Source organism: Saccopteryx bilineata, chromosome 4 (genome assembly GCF_036850765.1).
Source record: "Saccopteryx bilineata isolate mSacBil1 chromosome 4, mSacBil1_pri_phased_curated, whole genome shotgun sequence".
In the NCBI taxonomy this organism is placed as follows: domain Eukaryota; kingdom Metazoa; phylum Chordata; class Mammalia; order Chiroptera; family Emballonuridae; genus Saccopteryx; species Saccopteryx bilineata.
Window position 1 is genome coordinate 8,871,457 of NC_089493.1, and position 21,508 is coordinate 8,892,964.

The 21,508-nt window shown below is 42.6% G+C and overlaps 2 protein-coding genes across 6 annotated transcripts in view; one reads left to right on the forward strand and one right to left on the reverse strand.

The window, feature by feature from the left end:
* Window positions 1–622: 622 nt before the first annotated feature.
* Window positions 623–11,859, reverse strand: GSKIP (GSK3B interacting protein). 5 transcript variants are annotated; one of them, XM_066276147.1, is made up of 4 exons: window positions 11,779–11,847; window positions 11,049–11,251; window positions 5,921–6,179; window positions 623–2,377 (listed from the first exon to the last, which is right to left on the reverse strand). In XM_066276147.1, exons 3-4 carry the CDS (start codon window positions 6,176–6,178, stop codon window positions 2,216–2,218), a joined length of 420 nt encoding a protein of 139 aa, XP_066132244.1. In that variant the 5' UTR covers window position 6,179; window positions 11,049–11,251; window positions 11,779–11,847; the 3' UTR covers window positions 623–2,215. The 5 variants fall into 5 exon arrangements, with proteins under 5 accessions (XP_066132244.1, XP_066132245.1, XP_066132247.1 ...); XM_066276148.1 differs by lacking the exon at window positions 11,779–11,847 and adding an exon at window positions 11,480–11,771; XM_066276150.1 differs by lacking the exon at window positions 11,049–11,251 and having other exon boundaries at window positions 11,779–11,859.
* A 97-nt stretch (window positions 11,860–11,956) lies between these two features.
* The window catches only part of ATG2B (autophagy related 2B), a 68,400-nt gene continuing 58,848 nt past the window's right edge, over window positions 11,957–21,508 (forward strand). The window contains exons 1-2 of the mRNA XM_066277789.1: window positions 11,957–12,584; window positions 20,548–20,710. Coding sequence (XP_066133886.1) covers window positions 12,423–12,584; window positions 20,548–20,710 — 325 coding nt within the window. The 5' untranslated portion in view covers window positions 11,957–12,422. The remainder of the gene's footprint in view (window positions 12,585–20,547; window positions 20,711–21,508) is intronic.

Genomic DNA, 21,508 nt, shown 5'->3' on the forward strand with positions numbered 1-21,508 from the left:
AGGGTTTTGAACCTGGGTCCTCTGCGTCCCAGGCTGATGCTCTATCCACTGTGCCACCACCTGGTCAGGATGGATTGCTAGGATATTACCAGTACAGAAATTATAAGCTTTGTAAAAGCTCTATTACCAATGTTTTCCAGAAAGGTTTCATCAATATATCCTCCAATCAATGTAAGAGTACCCTCTTACTAAATCCTTACTGGCACCATTGTATTTAAATAAGAGAAATTACTAATTAGGTGAAATGCCCAATATGGCCGAACCTATTTACCATTCCTAAACTACTGGTTAGGCTGAATGTCTTTCAAGAGGTTAGTAGACATCTGTAATTCTTTTTAATTGCTTAATCATATTTTTTGCCCAGTCTCATTTTTCTCTTATTGATTTATAAGTTATTTAGAGCCCCCGCTTCCTCTGGAAGTGTAATCAAGGTTTAATTTATCTGGTTAAATTCTTTAAACAATCTAGGTAAAACTGAGGTTTTAATATCTAACGGAGGTTTTAATATAGTATCTGAGTTTTACTAAGTTTTCTCTCTCTGTTCCTCTTTTTTAGTAATAAAAAGAGCAAATCACCTCACATTAAATGTAACAAGACTGAATTCAAAAATGGAAACAGAAGCTCTTGCAATCAATTATTTATCACAAAACGAACAATCTCAATTATTAAACATACAATCACTTTTTTCTTCATACTTAACTCAAAATGAGTAATTAGAACTTGATTCAAACTTTACAAATACCCTTTACAGTTAGCCTGAGATTAGCACGAGAAAGGTCAACCTGAAGTAAGACTCACTGCCCGAACAGGTAAGCATCGGAAGGTGAAGCTGAGAATGAGTACGCAGTGTCACCATGCTGAAAGCATTCCAGTGCGGCTTGGCGATAAACTGACATGAACCAGCATCTTATTTGTTCGGGTCTACATAATCTTCAGAGCCTAAAAGTACCTGTTATTTAATAATGATAAAAAAAAGGCCTGCAAATGACAAATTTCTGAAGGTATATCCAGATGCAGAATTTTAGTTCAACATTTCTACAGCTGCTACTTCAGACTATTATTAAAAAAACCAACTGCCCCAATCCTTACTATTCAACATGTTGTTGAAAACATGTAGCAGCATGGTGTAGTTTACATTTATAAATATTAGTACCTGTAATAAAATATAAAATACAGATTCTCCCCCCTTCAAAATGAAGTCTCGGAATGCTTCCTTCATCCTTTGGTTTCACACCCATACAATGCACTCACGTGACATTGTGGGTTTAGCATTGAGACCAACACTGTACATCTGTTGGGAAAGAGAGGCGCTGGAAATACCAAAGCACTACATTATATAAAGTAAACGTTGAAGCAAAAATACTTTCTGAATATATACTGTACATCATGTAAACAAACATCCATAAGAATCAACACAGGCCAAAATATTGTTTTGTTTTTTTGAGGAAATCAGAACTTTCTTTTAAATACCACACACTGAAGATGTTTTTTGTTAAGAAAGAGAATGGAGCCTGTTCCTGTATTTGCTTATGTGCTTAAATACCTCGGAGAAAGTGATTACATTCATTTGCTAACGGCTTGTCCTCTTAGTTGGCTGGCTGTTGCGAACAGGGAAGACAACTATTTCAGTCCCTGTTGTTTGTTTAATACTAATATATAATTAATTAATCTTTATCAGTCCATATTAGTAATATAAATAGATTTAGTGAAGCCGTGAATTTCAAAATTTGTGCAGGGGAAACTAGTTGATAATGTTTCCAGTAAGGCTAGTACCAAAGTGATTACTACAAAGTTAGTCCACGCTAGTAGTAAACCCCTGATTTAGCAAGCTGAATCATAGTCTGCATTTAGATCATTTAAATTCCTATGTAACTGTGCAAATCCAGAATATCCTACATAATAGAGAGTGCTGGCAGCGTCAGAGCCCTGTAGTAACAGAACGAAATGCTGACTCGGCTTTGGAATGCAAAGATACTACATGAAGAAATTAGAATGTCTTATGATGGTGTCCCAACAATGGCCTCAGGATTCTTAATCAGGAACTAAGAAAGACAGTTCATGAGTCAATAATGTTCTGAGCCAAAAGCCTAATTAGAAGCAAGAAACAAGACACAAAACCAAAGATGCATTTTCTACTATGACCATATGCAAGAATTTCAAGCTTTCTGTCCACATTTTGTACCAGCAACTGCCCCCTCTAAAAGGAAAAGCATAGTCATGACTGTCCATCCCTTTTCAAAGCTTCCAGTCTTTGAAGGAGTGCATTTCCGAAGGCATCCCGGTAGGCAGGGCTGAGCGTATCCAACAGGGAGTAGACTGTTTCGTGGTAGGGAGTGTGTAAATGATCATCAACCTGGTCAAAAGCATAGCCCACCACCTACGAGAGAGCAGTGGATTCAGTAATTAGATTTCTTCTTGGTACAGACGGCAGAAACCAACTGTTTACGTGGGTCACTCTCTAATGACGCATTTCCAACCAATAGTTAAAATATGAATATTTTTAATACAGTCTTTAATATTTAAGCAATTTATAACTTATGGGAAGAAGGTCTACACAACGCTCTTTTTATACTTTTTTTCTCAGAATTTTAATGGTTTGATTTACCTACTCCTGGTCCTAAAAAAAAAAAGTAAAATAGAGAAAAGATTTAAAAAGCTACACAAGAACAGTGTTTCATTTTCATCATCTAAAATGTGCTTCAATTTAATTCCATACTTCAATTTAATATTGAGGGTCTGTTATATAAAGGCACCATAATAGATATTATCAGCCCACATTTTTATCACTATTTATTTGATTGGGACTCTTTTTATAAAGAATTCTAGAAAGTATTTATAGCTTTAATTCTGCTTTATAATTAGTTACCTGAAAGGCCACTTCACATTACTAATACAATTACTTATCTAGCAGGGAAACCAACGCACAACTCAGTGAGATAAAAGGAAATGTTAGTCCTGGCCAGTTGGTTCAGTGGTAGAGCGTCGGCCTGGCGTGCGTAAGTATCAGGTTCGATTCCTGGCCAGGGCACACAGGAGAAGTGCCCATCTGCTTCTCCATCCTTTTCCCTCTCCTTCCTCTCTGTCTCTCTCTTCCCCTCCTGCAGCCAAGGCTCCATTGGAGCAAAGTTGGCCTGGGCGCTGAGGGTGACTCCATGGCCTCCGCCTCAGGCACTAGAATGGCTCTGGTTGCAGAACACCACCCCAGAGGGGCCCAACATCGCCCCCTGGTGGGTGCATGCAGAAGTCTGTCTGCCTCCCCTACCCCACTTCTCACTTTGGAAAAATACACACAAAAAAGGGAATTTATTTATTTTTCTTTACATATATAGCTAAAGTTTTTCTCTCTGCCAAGATTATAAGACACATCATGGCTCTCCAGTACAGTATAGGGCAAAATTACTTTAGTTTTTGTTGACTTGCCTAAAGCTTGTGAATTCCCTCTATAAACGCTAAATTTTAATGACATCTATTCAAGCCATAGAAGACCCAAGCTTATGTTAGAAATAAAAGCGGTGGTGGTGTTCGAATGGAAAGTGAGGCAGACACCTGAGGAAAATGACTCACATGTCGTCAGAACCAAGCTGTACTGCGCACTTTCTACAGTGCCCAGCAGTCCCCTTAGCGGCAGGGCTGCGACCAAGACCCCCAGCAGAGGCCTGAGACCATGGCTAGTACCAAACCCTGCATGTACTATGTTTTCTCCTGCACACAGATGTGGCCCCTCTCTCTCTGACAATCAATCTGATGACTGGGATGGCTACTAAGTGATTAACGAGCGGGCAGTGTACACAGTGGGTATGCTGGACAAAGGGCTGATTCACGTCCCGGGCAGCACGGAGCAAGAAGGCACGAGGTTTCATGATACTACTCAGAAAGGCATGCAATTTAAAATGCCTAAATTGTTTACTTCTGGATTATTCCATGGAATCTTTTCAGACAGCAGCTGAGCACAGGTACCTGAGCCCGCAGAAAGTGAACTCGGGGTAACGGGGGGCACTGTATTACAGTTCAGTCTGCCCCTCTCTGATCCCTGTGAGACCGCTCTTAGTGGACAGGGCTCCTGTTTTATTCATGGTTTCATTTCCAATTCCTGACACAGGACAGTTGTCCAATGAATATTAACTGAATCAGGTTGAAAAAACATTTAAGTGCCTACATGCCAGACTTTAAAGCTGATCTAGATCTTTCTGTATACTTTATTCATCTAATCATCCTCCAGTCTGTTTTCACTTTTTACTTTAATCCCAGGTTATAGAGAATCAGACAGGGAGACTGAGGGGGAAGACTCCTGGCTGATCAGAACCCTTCCTCAGCACTGCCACCTCAGAATTTATTGATGTAAAACAGAATGAATTTATCCAGGGGCACTTATCTCTACTTTTGATTTGCCTGTTTCTATTTAAGATCCATTCCTAGAGGCTACAAACTTTTAGTACAAACACAGGGATTTAGAAAGGGGTGTACAACAATTAGTTAATTCAGGCCCTACTCTCTAAGCTAAGCAGCTGTGTACGCGGCAGCTGGGGGAGGGGCAGAGAGCGGCGGGGGAGGGGCGGAGAGCAGCGGGGGAGGGGTGGAGAGCAGCTAGGCTGCCGGCTCTGCCCTGGGCTTCCATGAGAGCAATCCTCTAACAGGATTCAAAATTAAGTCACAGCAGACATACTGGGCGGAGTCACATACAGCTTCAGCAAATGTTATCCAGTGAAATAGAGATGTTCATTTAGACACTGAACAGATTATTATATAGCATTCTTACTTATTAGGCTTTGTCCTTTACCTTACGATTCTGTGCAACTTTTGGAGATCATTCTTTTTTTTTTTTTTTTTTTTTTTAAATTTTAGCGAGCAAGAGAGACAGGGACAGACAGGCTGGAAGGGAGAGAGATGAGAAGCATCAATTCTTTGTTGCGGCTCCCTAGCTGTTCATTAACTGCTTTCTCATATGTGCCTTTACCAGGGGCTCCAGTGGAGTGAGTGACCCCTTGCTCAAACCAGCAATCCCAGGCTCAAGCTAGTGACCTTGGACTCAAGCCAGCGACCTTGGACTCCAGTCAGCAACCTTGGGGTCATGTCTATGATTCCACACTCAAGTTGGTGAGCTAATGCTCAAGCTGGTGACCTCAGGGTTTAGAACCTGGGTCCTCAGCATTCCAGGCCAACACTCTATTCACTGCTCCACTGCCTAGTCAGGCTGGGGAGCATTCTTAACAAATATAGAAACAGAAAAGTCAGAGATCTTTGACCAAAATTGAATTTCAATTAATTAGTAAAGTTAGAACTAAATTTTGAAGTTTCTAATGACTATTCCTTTATTCAGCAGGTCAAAATTTTGTAATAGTAAGTTTTTGTTTGTTTTAAATAAAGTTGGTTTCGGGTAGAACTCTCTACTATTATAAACTCAGGATTGTGGTTTAAAGGATATAAGCCGGTCACTCTGCCTAGAAAAGCTCACATGTTTTAAAGAGATACCTGCAATAAAGAGCCAATAGGACACTCTAGAATATTTGGAGATGCAACTGTCTGCTGTGACTTAATTTTGATCTAACTGCTAGGAAACAGTAGAGTCAAGTGTGTTGTTTTAATAGAACAGACATTTATAAGAGGTGGAAAAAAAATCCTCTCAACACAATGACTGTAAAAATTCAGCCAATATAGAAACTGCATAATTTGGTGGACATATTTAGCTACAGTTAAAACAAAGTAACACTGCCAATAAATTAAAAAAAAATTGTATTTCCTCATGTTGACAAAAGACTTTAGGATTATTAAAAATTTCTAGGTAAAAGTTTTCCTTAAAACAACCTTGGAATCTACTGCGTGTTGAGTTCTCATTTAACACTCTTTCCCACTCCCTGACCCCTCTTTGATAAACCGGTAAAGATAAAAATAACTTTTTTTTCAAGCAAGTACAGGCACTTACCTTCAGCCCTGCTTCCGTGAGCTCCAGGCAGTACCGGTTCCTTTCTCTAGTTTCCACGTTGATATAGGCCACGTCATCCGCACAGCGCAGGGTTTTGGAGACAAACATGTTGTTGACAGCAAAGAGAACGTCATTGACAACTGCCTCAGCTTCTAGCCTCATGTCTTTCATATCAGTTCCTTCAAAACCATTCATCTCTGCATTTTCTTCAAATCCTGACATACTGCTTAGCTCCACGGGATTACAGTCTGTTTCCATCCTGCGAACAAGAAGACACAGAACTTCTTTACAGCGAGACATTCCAAATATTACTGTGATTAAAAGTACCTGTGCTTAAAAAAAATACCTGTACAATTTTTACTTAGCAGAAAATAGTCTCTAGTTAACTTTTCTGGAAAATATTGTTTAAAACCATTTCTAATAGTTTTTCACAGCAAAATAATAGACACATAGGTTTTTCAGAAAAAAGAGCCTCAATCTTTTTTTGTGTGTGTATGTGTGTGTATGTGTGACAGAGACAGAGTCAAAGAGAGAAGGACAGATAGGGAAAGACAGATAGGAAGGGAGAGAGATGAGAAACATCACTTCTTTGTTGTGGCTCGTTAGTTGTTCATTGATTGCTTTCTCATATGTGCCTTGCCCAGAGGGGCTTCAGCAGACTGAGTGATCCCTTGCTCAAGCCAGCGACCTTGGGCTCAAGCTGGTGAGCCTTGCTCAAATCGATGAGCCCACACTCAAGCTGGTGAGCTCGGGGTCTCGAACCTGGGTCCTCCACATCCCAGTCCGACGTTCTATCCACTGCGCCACCGCCTGGTCAGGCAAGAGCCTCAATCTTGAACTATACTTTCTTCTTCCTGCTACTTTTTAAACAAGGAAATCATTAGCAAAACTGAACTGATAGTTTCCATTTATGAAGCTTTTAAAAATAAATGTTTTGAAATCAGCCAGCATCTCAGGTTGAAGCAACAAAAATAGTCATTTAAAAGGTAGGAACATATTGAAAAAAAAGAAAAAACTCTCCATAGACACCAGCTAATGTAGGAATCCCTGTTGGAAGCCAACCTTCCCTAGGAATGTAATGCTGAAAAAACAAACAAACAACAAAAAAACTGCAGCAAAAGGACAGCCTCACTCCTCCTCGTCCTCATTCTCTCACCCACTCCCCTGCTCCCGAGTGAACTTCTCCAGCCTAACTCTTCCCACACGGCCCCTGTTTATGTTTGTCCCCTTCCTGCAGCTGTGAGTTCCAGGAAGGCAGATGCTGTGTCATTCATAGAAAGAAAGAAAAAAGAGCCTCTGTTTCCTTCTCCACCTCAAGGTTAATTCTTATATTGATAGGACTTGAGAATATTTCAAACAATGCCACAGTAAAAATCTTAGTATGTAACTTCTTTTTAAACGTGTAATTCTTTTTCTAGGATATTTAGAACTAGAATTGCTGAGTCAAAGTACTTGCTCATTTTAACTTTCAACAGATGACAATGCATCTTTCCAAAAAAAAAAAAAAAAGGCTGTGCTGTTTTAAACTCCACCAAGAATAGGAAGGAATGTCCTCTTTTCTACCATATTCTTTCCAATACATTTTAATATTTGTCTATTTGCAAAGAATGATGTTCTCAGCCACTGACACCCACCTCAGAGAAACAAAATCAAAATCTCCGGGAGATTTTCCTGGGCATTTTTTCAGAGTTTCTGGGTGATTCTACTGTACAGTCAATTCTAAATTGTCGGCAAAAATCTTAAGGAGCTAGAGTTCCTATAGTTGCATGGCATTTACACATTACAAAAGTCAAAACTATGTGCTAAAGACCATTCATAATAAACTATGTAAAGCTACCTAAAAATTACATAGTGGGTGGTCTGGTCTATTGGCTCAGTGGTAAAGTGTTGGCCTGGCATGTGGAAATCCTGGGTTTGACTCCTGGTCAGGCCACAGAGGAGAAGTGATCATCTGCTTCTTCCCCTCTCATCCCCTTCTCTCTTCCCCTCCAGTAGCCATGGCTTGAATAGTTCGGGCAAAAGTTGGCCCCTCCTGCTGAGGATGGGCTCCAGAGCCTCAGCCTCAGATGCTAAAATAGCAGCTGGGCAGAGTTATCACCTGGTAGGGGCTTGCTGGGTGGATCCTGGTCTGGGTGCACGCGGGAGTCACTGCCTCCCTGTCTCTCACTTAATTAAAAAAAAAGAAAAGAAAAATTACATAGCAAATGTACAAATAATATATTTCCCAGTTCTAGTTCAAGATATTTGTTAAAGATCCTTTATCCAGCCTCTCATAGCACTTTCCAAAATTAGTCACTGTGAACAATATAAGTTAATTATACTTATCTATTTTTCCTGGAGCAATTTGTCAGATAACTGAATCTAATATTGACTTACTATATAAGATAGTGAAAATGTTTTCTAAAAACTTCTACTTTACTCTAAAAATAATCATTATACTCCTTCATACTTGGTTTTATGTATCAAAAATGAGCCTATTTTAGTTGTTTTTTTACAAACTTAGTTTGAAGACTTCAAAATGTGACTGTCCACTATCACTCTCTTAACATCATGAATATAAACATCTTTATTTGGCTTAAGTAATCAAGTATCTCAATTAGGAAGGTCAGAAATAATAATCATTACATGAAAAAGATGTTTATATGAGATAGCTTGGCAGTACATAAGGATTTTAAAGCAAGAGTTAAGTTCATTGCAATAAGAATGATGGAGAAAGATGAAGCATCTAATACTAGGATGGGAGAAATCCTTATGGGTCAAGAAACAGATCATCAAACTGTTGTGTAATAATTAGCATCAAGGGGCAAAAAGAGAATGACCCATTCAGCATCCTTTTACAGAATTCTTAAAAGGTTCATATTGAGCCCTGGATGGGTGGCTCAGTGGATAAAGCATTGTCCCCATGCACCAAGGTTGCTGGTTTGATCCCCAGTCTTGATCCCCAGTCGGCACATATGAGAAGGATTCAATGAACGCAGAGCTAAATGGAACAACTAAGTGGAGTGGCGAGTTGATGCTTCTCTCTCTCTTCCTTCCTATCTCTCAGATCAATGGAAAAAATTGAAAAAGGAGAAAGTTCACACTGACATTGGTTCCTAAAGCCATTTAGGTTTCAGGTGTACAGCTCAACAAAACATCATCTGCATAAAACAAAGTTCCCTGGGTTTTTTGGGGGTAATTATCTTCATCTTCCTCAATTAAGGCTAGGTGTTAACATTTTGTGACAGTACTTTTATAAAACAAAAACAGCACTGATTTAGGATGAGTTCGTACTTTATTTGAGCAAAAGATAAGATGACAGGGCCTAAACCTTAACATTTATGCTGAATTTTTCCTAGAAAGCATAAAATGTACAAGGTAACATGTTTAACTTTGAAAGGAGCATGTTTGCTATAAAATCTTCCAATTTTTTATATTCCTTTTCTGACATTTGAAATTTCAGGCATTCTACAGATAGCATAAATATATTCCAAAAAAAAAAAAAAATCACTTTTTAACATGTGAACCTGAATTAAGTTAATTGTCCCCATTCCTCAAAAGTTCAGTTGCAACCTGCCAAGGCCTATTCAATTCCTTGCCACAGGTGAGATCCCAGCTTTCCATATCACTTTGTTTATACTCCTTTTATGCCAAGTATTACAATTATTATTCACAAACATGTCTTATCTTCAAGCTATATCCAGAATCCAACTGCTTCTACTTTTTTGGAAGGGGAAAGGGTGGAATGAAGAGAGAGAGAAGCATCAACTTGTTATTCCACTTAGTTGTGTCATTAATTGATTGTCACATGTGCCCTGGCCGGGGATTAAACCGGTGACCTTGGTGCTCCAGGATGACGTTCTCGCTACTGACTAGCCAGGGTCCAATTGCTTCTTACCATCTTAACTGCTACCACTCTAGTCCAAACCACTGTCATCTTTTGCTGGGATGACTGCAATGTCCTTCTAACGAGTCTTGCTGTTTTCTTTTTAAAATTAATTTTAATGGGGTGACATAGATCAATCAGGGTTCATATGTTCAGAGAAAACATCTCCAGGTTATTTTGACATTTGATTATGTTGCATACCCATCACTCAAAGTCAAACTGTCTTCCATTACCTTCTATCTGGTTTTCTTTGTGCCTCCTCCTCTCCCCCTGCTGTTTTCACCTTTGCCTCCCCCCCCCCAGTCTATTCTTAGCACAGCAGTTAGTAAAAACAGGCAGTCACTCCTCTCCTCAAACTCCTCTGCCCAGAGTAAAAGTCAAAGTCCTTCTAACAGCCTACAAAGCACACTGAATGACTTGGCCCTCGTTCCACCTGGACCCCCATCCTTCCCTTCACTCCCCCATCCTTCTTGAACTCAAGATCACCCAAGCATGATCCAGTCACAGGGCCTCGCACTCGCTGTGCTCCCTGCCTGGAAAACAACTCTTCCAGGCACTGGTACCTTGCTACCCTAGCTTCTTCCTCCAAGTCTTTGCTCTAAAATGTCACCTTATTAAATAAGAGGCCTCTCCGTACCCCTCTATATAAAAGTGACAAATCTCTTCCCTTTCCATTCCTTTCCTACTGCTTTATTTTTTTTCCTATGGCTCTTATCACTACAAGGCAGATGATTTATTATTTGTTTCCTCTGCCTTCAAATAAATGTCAAGTGGGGGGGGGGGGCAGGGCCTTAACTGGTTCAGTGCTGTACATGCAGCACTTAGAACACTCCCTGGCTCCAGCAGGAACCTTTACTAAATAAAGGACTAGATCTTTCACTGTAGGACATAAGCTCCTGGAGGTCCTGCCTGATCCTTCTCCACCCTTTTCACCTTACCGGTTGCTAAGACTTTCATTTAACGGACCCTCAACAAATACGGAGAGCAAGGGAGGAGAAGTCACTGAGAATGCTCGGGACAAGCCTACCAAGAATGAGGGCACCCACCACCCAGGCAAGCGCTCGCTCTGGAGCGCACGCTGGTTCTCAAATGAAAAGGTGGTTGTGGAAAGAAAACCAGGGCAGGGCTTTCGCCACCTGACAATATTTTGGGGCTGTGTTACTATTTCTAAGGCATTCATGAGTTACCAACAGATAAACAAAACCCCCTTACACAGAACATCTTAATTTACTATCCTTAAACTAAATGTATCAGGACTCGTACCATTTGATTTTCGTAACAATCCTCGGAACTTAGATATTAACACGCTCGCCCGCGCGGCAAAGGCTCAGAAAGCAGTGCCCGGCTGGTTCAAAGTGGCTCGGCTCGGTGGCCAGAGGCAGGATGGCCATCCAGGACCCCCGGCTCGCAGGCCTTTCGGGGTCGCCCAAGTTAAGAGCCGGCGCGGCCTCTGCAGGAGCCGCCTCCTGAAAAGCAGAAATACGGTGGCGCAGACTCCCAGCCCGGCTCCGCACTTCCCCACGTTTCCGCGGGCTCGGGCGGCGGGGGCGGCGGCCAGAGCCGGCAGCTCGGCCCACCCAGGCCTCGAACTCTCCCGCTTCCCGTCACCGGGGCAGCACCCTCGGGATGGAGAGAGCGCTCCGCGAGCGGCCAGCCGCCCAACAGGAAGGAAGACGAAGCTTTGGAAACAATACCCGTTCGAGCCGGGCGACGAGCAACTTGCTGACAATGGGCAACGCAGGTCCATGCTGGGGGCGGCGGGGATGCGCGACAGCGGCGGCAGCCCTCCCGCCCAGCCGGCGGCGCTCCGAGCGCCCGTTCCCGGGTCGGGGTCCGAGTTATCCCCGGCGGCCCAGGCCGGCCCCACCCCCGGCCCCTTCTGCCGCTGCCCTGCACGGCCCGGCCGGCAACGCCGCGTCCGGCTCGGAGGGCCCTGGGCCCGTCCTCCCCGGCCGCCCTCCTTCGGCCCGCCGTCAGCTCCGCGGCCGCTCACCTGCGCGCGCCCGGCGTCCCGGTCTTCCCTCCCAGGGCGTCTGGAGCCGACCAACGGCGCCGCCCCTTCTCCTCCCCGCCCTCGTCGTCCCGCCCCCTCGGAGCCGGAACTGCTCGCTTCCGGGTCCTTCTTCCCGCCTCCGGCTCCCAGTGTGGCGTCACTTCCGCCAGCGCCGGGTCGCGCGCTGGGAGTCCGGGTCTCGCGAACGCGCTGGGAGCGTCGCCAGAGCCGGGAGCGCGCCCTCGGATGACAACAAATTCGTCGCGCGGCGGCGGTGGAGGTGTCCGCTCGAGCCCCCGCCCGAGGCCCTGCTACCTCCCCACTCGCGCTCCTGCAGCCTCCCTCTGTGTGGACTAGGGTCCTCCCCGTAGCTCCCCGGGCCCGGGCGACAGGGACTCCCCCGCCCCTTGTCTCCGCCGGGCCTAGAGCGAGCGGCGCGGCACAGGAGATGGGGTCGCCCTGAGGGACGCCTGGTGCCTGGCGGGCATGGAGGGGCCGCCCCGAGCCTAGGCCCCGCCGCGGCCTGGGGACCCCGGCCGGGACCCGAGGCGCCGCCGACGCCGCGGCCTGAATCCGGAGCCCGATCCCCGAGGCCGGAGCCGCCGCCGCCCGCAGCCCCTGCCGGTCCAGCTGCCAGCCGCATCATGCCGTGGCCGTTTTCAGAGTCCATCAAGAAGAGGGCCTGTCGGTACCTCCTGCAGAGGTACCTGGGCCACTTCCTGCAGGAGAAGCTGAGCCTGGAGCAGCTCAGCCTGGACCTGTACCAGGGCACGGGCTCCCTCGCCCAGGTCCCCTTGGACAAATGGGTAAGAGCCGCCAGCGGCCAGCCCGGCGGGACTCGCTCCCCTCTCTCTTAGGGCGCCTTCAAGAAGTGTCATCCCAAATTGGTGACACTCAGCCTCTCCCTGGGAAGTGTGGCGGGGCTCAGATAAATGTGTTCCAGTGTTGGGTGTTTAATCTGATTCTAGCAAGTTAGCGTCTCCCAAATCACGTGTTTCAGAAACAGAACCGAGGCATTGGAGGAACACTGTGGGAACCAGTTGAGTCAGTGACTTGGGGTCTGGAAAGCTGAACTGTGAAGGGGTCCATGGAGGGAGGTGACCAGTGCTGCCCCTGCGGGTCAGAAGGGGTCGCGGGGTCGTGTGGCAAACAGACAAACCCGTTTTCAGGGGATGACACTCCGGAAAGGTTAAGGATGCGGAGACCCCGTGGGTTGTCAGAATTCCTGGTTATTCGTGTGTTTGTTTTGGGTCGGCCCCTTGCACACCGCGGCCTCCGTCCAGCGTTAGCTTAAGGCCTCCTCTGCCGGTTTGCCTGCTTTTGCTTGATGATCTGTTGCAGGGCCAGCTTGTGAATGGCTGCGTGGCCCTGAGAGTGCTGCTTGTTTCACGTGACAGAGCGGAAACGCAGGTGTTGCAAAAGCGCTGAAGCTGCACATTTCAGACATTTAAAATCCTGGGTTTTTGGGTTTTTTGCTTGTCATCCAGTGGCTGTGAGTTGACTCACTGTGTCTTACAGGTGCTTCGTGTATATTTCAACTCACCGCATATAGTTGTACCTGCATTTGCGTGTTCACAGCATAGATTTTATTTAAAGTATACTCAGCCTTGGGTTTGATAAGAATGGACTGGCTTTCCCCCTTCCTCCAATCCTTTATTGTTGCACTAGAGCAGCGGTTCTCAACCTGTGGGTCGCGACCCCGGGGGGGGGTCAAACGACCAAAACACAGGGTTCGCCTAAAGCCATTGCGACCCACAGGTTGAGAACCGCTGCACTAGAGTTTGCTGCTTACATTTTGAATTGCTTGTGCCATTCTAGGGTCTTCTATTCTAAAAGCATTGCTACACAGTTTACATTAAGGAAATCGTAAATGTAGGTGACTTTCCTGTGATAGTTGTGCAGAACAAAGGGAATGTTTTTTCTCCTAATTTAAGCTGTATAAGAAGTTGTGCTTTTTTCTTTTATGTAAGACTACTTTAACAATGTAATGATTTCGTTAGCCATAGAAACTTGAATAGCACAAATTATGCTAATACTGTATTATGACCCTTAAATTAATTTGCACTAGCATGAATATCTACAAGTAGATGATTTAAGGAGAGTACATAGGATAGTGGAAAGAGCCCTGGTCTGAGTAGCAGAAAGACCCAGTCCCCCACAGGCCAGTCCAGGCTGCCATGGTTAGCCTGACACTGGACATAGTAATTCACCTGAGTTCAGTAAACATTAATGGAGTATCCACTTCATGCCAGGCACTGTGGCAGGGTACTGTATTGCTGTAATTCTTATCAGAAGATAGGGATTATGATGGATATTTTTATTTTTATGTTTATTTTTATTGATTTTAGAGAAAGAGGAAGAGAGAGAGAGAGGAACATTGATCTGTTCCTGTATGTGCCCTGACCAGGGATCAAACCAGCAACCTCTGTGCTTCAGGAGGATGCTCTAACCAGCCTAGCTATATCTAGCCAGGGCAATGGGTATTTTTAAATTCAGTGACCTGTGAGTCTATACTTTTGGTTCAGTTATGAACAGGCTATTTTGAAGGAGAAGTGTTGGACATTTATTAACTGTCTTTTGTGGGTTGAATGATTTTATGTATTACTCTTTAATGACTTTTCACATTAACTTTAAAAGATGGGGATTTTTATTTCCATTTACAGATGGAGTAATTTTCCTCAAGTGACACAGCCAAATGATACAGTGAGAATTCAAACCTGTCTAATTCCTAAAGCCGTTATTTTTTTTATTCTATGGCTTCAAGACAAGGAAAGAACAGTAAATGTTTATTATCTATTTATTTAAGGCACTGTTTCGGCACTTTTTAAAAAATACTTTTTATTGAATTTATTGGGGTTACACTGATTAATAAAATTATACAGGTTTCGCCTGACCAGGCGGTGGCGCAGTGGATAGAGCGTCGGACCGGGATGTGGTCACCAGCTTAAGCGTGGGCTCATCTGGTTTGAGCAAAACTCACCAGGTTGGACCCAAGGTCGCTGGCTCAAGCAAGGGGTTACTTGGTCTGCTGAAGGCCCACAGTCAAGGCACATATGAGAAAGCAATCAATGAACAACTAAGGTGTCACAACAAAAAACTGATGATTGATGCTTCTTGTCTCTCTCTGTTCCTGTCTGTCCCTATCTATTCCTCTCTCTGATGCTCTCTCTGTCCCTGTAAAAGTAAAAAAAAAAATTATACAGGTTTCAGGTACACAGTTCCACAATACATCAACTGTACACTGAATTGTGTGTTCACCACCCCAAGGAGGTGGTGATGTTTGAATTTTACAGTTTGATTACAGGATCATTGACAGTGATTTATGGCTAGCTTTAAATCTGAAGATTGTTTTGTTTTGTTTGTTGAAGGCGAGGGATGTGCCCAACCAAAGTGATAATGTCAAATAAAGCATCCAGTAAATGTTTGCTGTTGCTGTTTATTTACTTATTATAGTGTGTACTCTTGACGACCAAGATAAATCTTGATGTGACACTTAGAGCAATTCGAACTTCTGATTCCAAACTCAGTTACTTTTGACACTTGATTTAATGACTTCATTACTGAAAAAAAGATGCCTCACAAATTCATAGATCCAAATAGAAGAACTGTATCATTGGTAACATCACTAATTGATCAACCATCAATTATACATTAGATTATGTGACATTTCCTTCCTTGATCTCCGTTATTCTTGCTAATTAATTGGAAGGTATTCTCTGTGTGTGTGTATATGTGTGTGTGTGTGTGTATATATATATATATATATATACACACACATTTATATTTGGTCAGAGTGAGGGTGCCCTTTGTATATTAAATATTAGTACAACCTTTAAATCTAAAAAATTTGTGAAAAATGTAATGGAGAATGCTTAATTTTCTACTTACACCCCTATTGGATCATCTGTTATACTCTTGGGGATAGATACGTTTTGGAGACTACCAACTTAGAAGGGCTTGAAGGAAGGAGAAATAGAGGCAAGGAGTTTGGAACTATTCCACAGTTGGGATGGGCTGTCTTGTAGGTTCATTAGTTCTTTTCCCATTGAAGTGGTTAAAAATGCACATAGTATTGGAGTTGAGGAAGAGCTGGAGATCCAGATTTGGGAGTTACCAGGGTATCAGTGGTGGCCGAAACAGTGGGAGGGTGTAAAGTGCACGGGCAGTTTTAGATTTAGTTGAGAAATGGAAGAGGCTGAAGATGAAAATACCATCATTTTAAGTGGTAAAGAATTGGAAAAGAAAGACTGAGAGCGTGAAGAGTGTTAGGGAATCCAAGGAAAGTTAGAATTTCAAAATGGGAATTAGATTGAGATGATAACTCAGGGAACATGAGGACTAAACCTCATTCATTGCATCTGTCACTTGATTGGCAGTTAAGAGAAGTTGGAGGGGAGCGAGAGTTAGTAGTTTGTCCTTTGAGCAAATAGCTGCCTTGACTAAAGAAAGAAATGAGGTTGATGACTAGTAGGAGATATGGCGTCAAGGTGGGGGGATTCTATTTTGCTTTTGAAAATAATAGTGATCACTTATTAAGCACCTTATATCTCTCTATATTGTTCTGGGTGCTTTTACATACATTTTCTTGCTCTAAGTTGGGTGCTACCATTTCCATTGTACCATGAGGCTGAGTAACTTGGGGGCCTAGTATCCGCAGCGCAGTGAGATTTCAAAGACTTTCGGACTCCTGTCCTCTTTTTGTACCCCACTCTGTCTCAGAGGGTTCATGGAAACTGAGTTTCTGAAACATAAGTGGCAGAGGGTTCACCTGTGAAGTTTGCTAACATGCAGGCTTCTTGCTTCTTCCCAGTAGGTTCTGGTTCTAAAGACACAAGAATCTACATTTTTAAGAAGCATCCTATGAAGTTCTGATGATACACATGGTCCTTGATTGCATTTTGAAAAACACCAGTCCTGAAGGATTGGGCATTTTTCCGTTTAGTTTTAAAAGCTTCTAGAAGTCAGCTCCCAAGCCCAAACACTAGATTTTTGAGAATTATGATTTTAGCACACGATTTCGCTTAGCCTATAAAAATCTTCCATTGTGAAAATATTATTTCTTTTTTATATTTTAAATTGAAGACCTTTTGCAAGTTACTTAGTTTTTCTGATCCTCAGTTGTCATGCCTATAAAATGGGCACAAAAATACCTAATTCAGAGGGCTATTTTGAAGATTTAGTGGAATAATGTAGGTATAAAATAGTATAGTATGCTGTCCTATATGTATTAAGTGCTAATTATATGTTAATTGGTCTAAACTAGTTCTGTATATTTTTATGCTTAGTGTTATCTATTTGAATTCTGATATCTCGGTTTAAACTAATAAGGACGTATTCTTAGTCTTATGGCACTTATTAAAGAGAAACATAAAACGTGTGTTAGCTTTCCTTCATACTACCAAGCACACCTTGAATTCCTGATAGTGCTCATCACAGTGCTCGGCAGGCACTGTGGAAGATAAAGAACAGTAGTCAACCTATATGAAGTGTTTACTTGGTATAAGGAACTATGTTGGTAGCTTGTATTGTTATTATCTCGTATACATTCACAGCAACCCTACGAAATAGGTATTATCCTTATTTTGAGTTGAGGAAATTGAGACTCAGTAGTTAAGAACTTGTCCAAAGCCCCCAGTGAGTAAGAGACTGATCTAGGACCTGAACACATGCTGTTTTTTTGTTTGTTTGTTTTTGTTTTTGACAGAGAGAGAGAGAGAGAGAGAGAGAGAGTCAGAGAGAGGGATAGATAGGGACAGACAGAAAGGGAGATAGAGGAGAAGCATCAATTTTTTTTTTTTTCCCCGTTGCGGCTCTTTAGTTGTTCATTGATTGCTTTCTCATATGTGCCTTGACCGCAGTCCTTCAGCAGGCCGAGTAACCCCTTGCTCGAGCCAGCGACCTTGGGTCCAAGCTGGTGAGCCTTGCTCAAAGCAGATGAACCCGCGCTCAAGCTGGTGACCTCGGGGTCTTGAACCTAGGTCCTCTGCATCCCAGTCCAATGCTCTATCCACTGTGCCACCGCCTGGTCAGGCACACGTGCTGTTTTAAAGCAATGTCCTTCAAACACATTTGCCTAATTTTCTCTTAAAATTTTTTGAAAAACTACTGTAGTCCTTGTACATTTAAAAATTGACTGTAAAAAGTTTTCATTATGTTTAAATAGTTGATAACTTTTTTGAGTTGTAGGTATTGATATAAAAATATATATTTTTTTGCCCAGTGGGGTCAAATTCCCACCATTATACATTTAAAAATGCTTGAACATGCTATTCGTTAATAGTTGGAAATTTAACATTGTATCTTTTTCCCATTGAATTTGTGTCTATCTTACTTTCTCTGCAGAATTTTATAATTTATTTATTTTATGCCTAAGCCTTTTATTGATCATACTATCATTTCTCGACAATGAAAACGTGACTAAATTGAAATTGATTATATTTAAATTTTTCCTGTTACCATTAACCTTCCCCTTGTGCTAAGTGAATATTTTCTAGTGTAATATTTTAATTCCTTTAATTATTTCTTTACTGATTTTTCTTTGGTTTTTAGTGGTTGGGAAAGGATTTGTTTAGAGATTGAGGATCTAGGTATTTGTACCTTAAACCACTCATGCCCATGTACTTTCTAGAAAGTTGTAGGATTATACAAACAGCAGGGTGAAGAAAGCCTTTTAGTAGTAACCTTTGATAAAACCTAAGCGGTCTTAATGTCAATGTTCAGCATTAGGAGTTTAGACAAAGAATTATGACTCGTATGCAGCATGACATCCAGAAGTGCCCTACATAAAAAACTGGTATTTAATAATTATTTTTATTTTTATTTGAGAAATACATTGGCATCCTGGCTGGATAGCTAGGTTGATTGGAGCATCATCCCAAAGCTCAAAGGTTGAGGGTTTGATCCCCAGTCAGGGCACATACAGGAACAGCTTGATGTTCCTATCTCTCTCTCATTCTCTTTTTCCCTTTTTCTCTCACTTAAATCAATAAATAAAAATTTTAAAAAGGAGTCCATTGCCTGTCAAAAATTTCATTTAATTATTCTGCACACTATATTCACATCCATTCTGTCTTTCTTCTGTTATAGTCTGGTTTGCCTCACGCCTCCGCTGAAATCGCTCTCCATGACATCCCTAATACCCTAGATATCACTAGACCCAGTGGACATTTCCGAACCTTTGACTTCTTGTTAGCTTTTGCTGCACTCAACTACTCTTCTTTCATATCGTCGTCGTTCCATGATTTTCTGGGACGTGAAGCTTTCTTGTTTTTCCTTCTCCTCTCTGCTTTTTGCAGGTTCCTCTATCTTAACCCGTTTCTTAAATACTGGTGTTTATCATCAGAGTTCTGTCCTAGGCCTCTTGGTATTTTACTCTACATAAGTTCCTAGAGTTTGTCCTCCTCACCCCGCAGCTACGCCTACCCTCCGTGTTTATCTCCTGCCCAGACAACACTCCCAAGCTCTGCTGGAATCCCCCCACCCCAGACATAGCCACCTGGATGCCTGCTCAAATGTGGTGTTTGGGCCGGAGCTCCCTTCTTCCCCCTAATCAGCTTCTCCAGGTTTCCCTGTCTCAGTAAATAGTACTACTGACTAAGCAGTGGGCCAAGTCAGCACCCCGAAGTCATTCTTCATTCCTTTTCTTTATCCCTCATGATGCCAGTGAACTTCGCTTCCTAATACAGAAATCTATCCTCTTCTAAATGTCCTCGCTGTCACTCACCATGTCAAACCGATTTCTCTAGCCTCTCTTACTCCTAACAACCATTCTGCCCGCGTTTTGCTTTCTTCCAGTGCGTGCTCTCTCCCTGGCAGTAGTAGACGCCCTCTAAAGGTTCTAATCCAGGGTCAGGAACCTATGGCTCGTGAGCCAGATAGGGCTCTTTTGATGGCTGCATCTGGCTCGCAGACAAATCTTTAATTAAAGAAATAATAACGTTAAAAATATAAAACATTCTCATGTATTACAATCCATTCATTTCCTACCGCTCATGTTCATGGTTGCAGGTGGCTAGAGCCAATCACAGCTGTCCTTCGGGACAACACCAAATTTTTATTGGATAATGCGTAATGTACATGGGTCGTTGTATGCTCTCAAGGAATCACATTTTAAAATATGTGGCGTTAATGGCTCTCTCAGCCAAAAAGGTTCCCGACCCCTGTATCTCACCATGGCACCCTTGCCTAAACTCCTTCAGTGGTTTCACCTTGCCCTTGAGATACGGTTCAGACTCTTGAACATGAATTCCTAGGCTCTTTGGATTCCACTCTCCCTTATCTACGTAGCCTTATCTCTGGCTCACCACGCTGGCCTAGCACACTAAATCTGAGGTGCCTTTTCTCTTCGGGCACGCTTGTGGCTTATATATGTCTGCTTGCACCCGGTCACCTCTGTCTTTCCTTTTTTGAATCCTTTCATATGGCTTTTTCTCTGTCTGGAACACTTTGCCTGGTTAACTCCCCGCCTTCTGGTCTCATCTTTCAGTAGCACTTCCTCAGCTGGCCCGCCTTGAATCTCCAGGTTAGGTTCCTGACATGCTCCAATAGCACAGCGCATTCTCTCTGTCATATAACATCACACTGTAATTACACGTCTTTCATGGCCAGCTGTGGCTGTGCGCTTAGTGATGACCGGGAGTCATTCTGAACTTGTTTTCTGCTTCGTTTATCCCTAGTGCCCGACACATATGTAAGCATATTCAACATCTTTGAATAAGTTAACAGTGTTAAGTTCTGTGGTTTCAAATCGCACTTGGTTTTTCTCTTTAGTGTCTCAATGAGATCTTGGAGTCAGCAGATGCGCCTTTGGAAGTCACTGAAGGGTTCATCCAGTCCATTTCTCTGTCAGTTCCGTGGGGCTCCTTGCTACAGGATAATTGTGCACTGGAAGTGAAGGGGCTGGAAATGGTCTTCCGACCCAGACCTCGCCTAGGTAGGTGTGTCATGTGGTCCTGCTTGCTTCTGTTTTTCAGAGATTGGGAAAATAATCTAAGGGCTCAAAGTTCAGTATTTAATTTAGTATTTTGCCTTGTATTTGTGACACAGATAAAATGTTAGGATTTGGGTCTATGTAATAAGGTGGTTCTAATTGTACCTTTAGCATTATTTCTCTCCCTATTAACACTGTTTACCCACAGGAACTTTAGTATCCAGATGGTTGGTTTAATTATTTGTTACCAATTTACCTGTTATATTTTAAAGATTCAAAGTATTATACCAGAAAGCAAGGACATGCTCAAAAACTGATAGAGAAATGTTGAAAGGGCACAGAATTGGGCCCCTTTATTTATTTTTTTATTTCTATGAAGGGTGTATACTGCTCACAAAAATTAGGGGATATTTCAAAATGAATATGGAGTGATAAAAGGAAGCATTTTTTTTTAATTAAACAAGAAATCAGAAAAGCAAACGACAAGTCAAAGAAAGTTGTTCGATTATGCAAGTGAGATGCAAAACCAACTTTTATTTCATTGGTGAAAATGTACTATATACAGAAGGCTGAAAGTACTGAAGCATCTGCTTGCTTCCTGATGTTCTAATTTTTGTGAGCAGTGTCGTTGTCTACTAATTTTTCTTAATCTTACGTATTTCTTCCACTATGTTGTAGGCTCTCCGAGGACAGAATTAATAATTATTTTTCTTCCCCTACAGGAGGGTCAGCTAACTATGCCTGGCAGGCCAAAGTCTGGTCTGTCCCCTCTTTTTGTAACTTAATTTGTATTGGAGCATC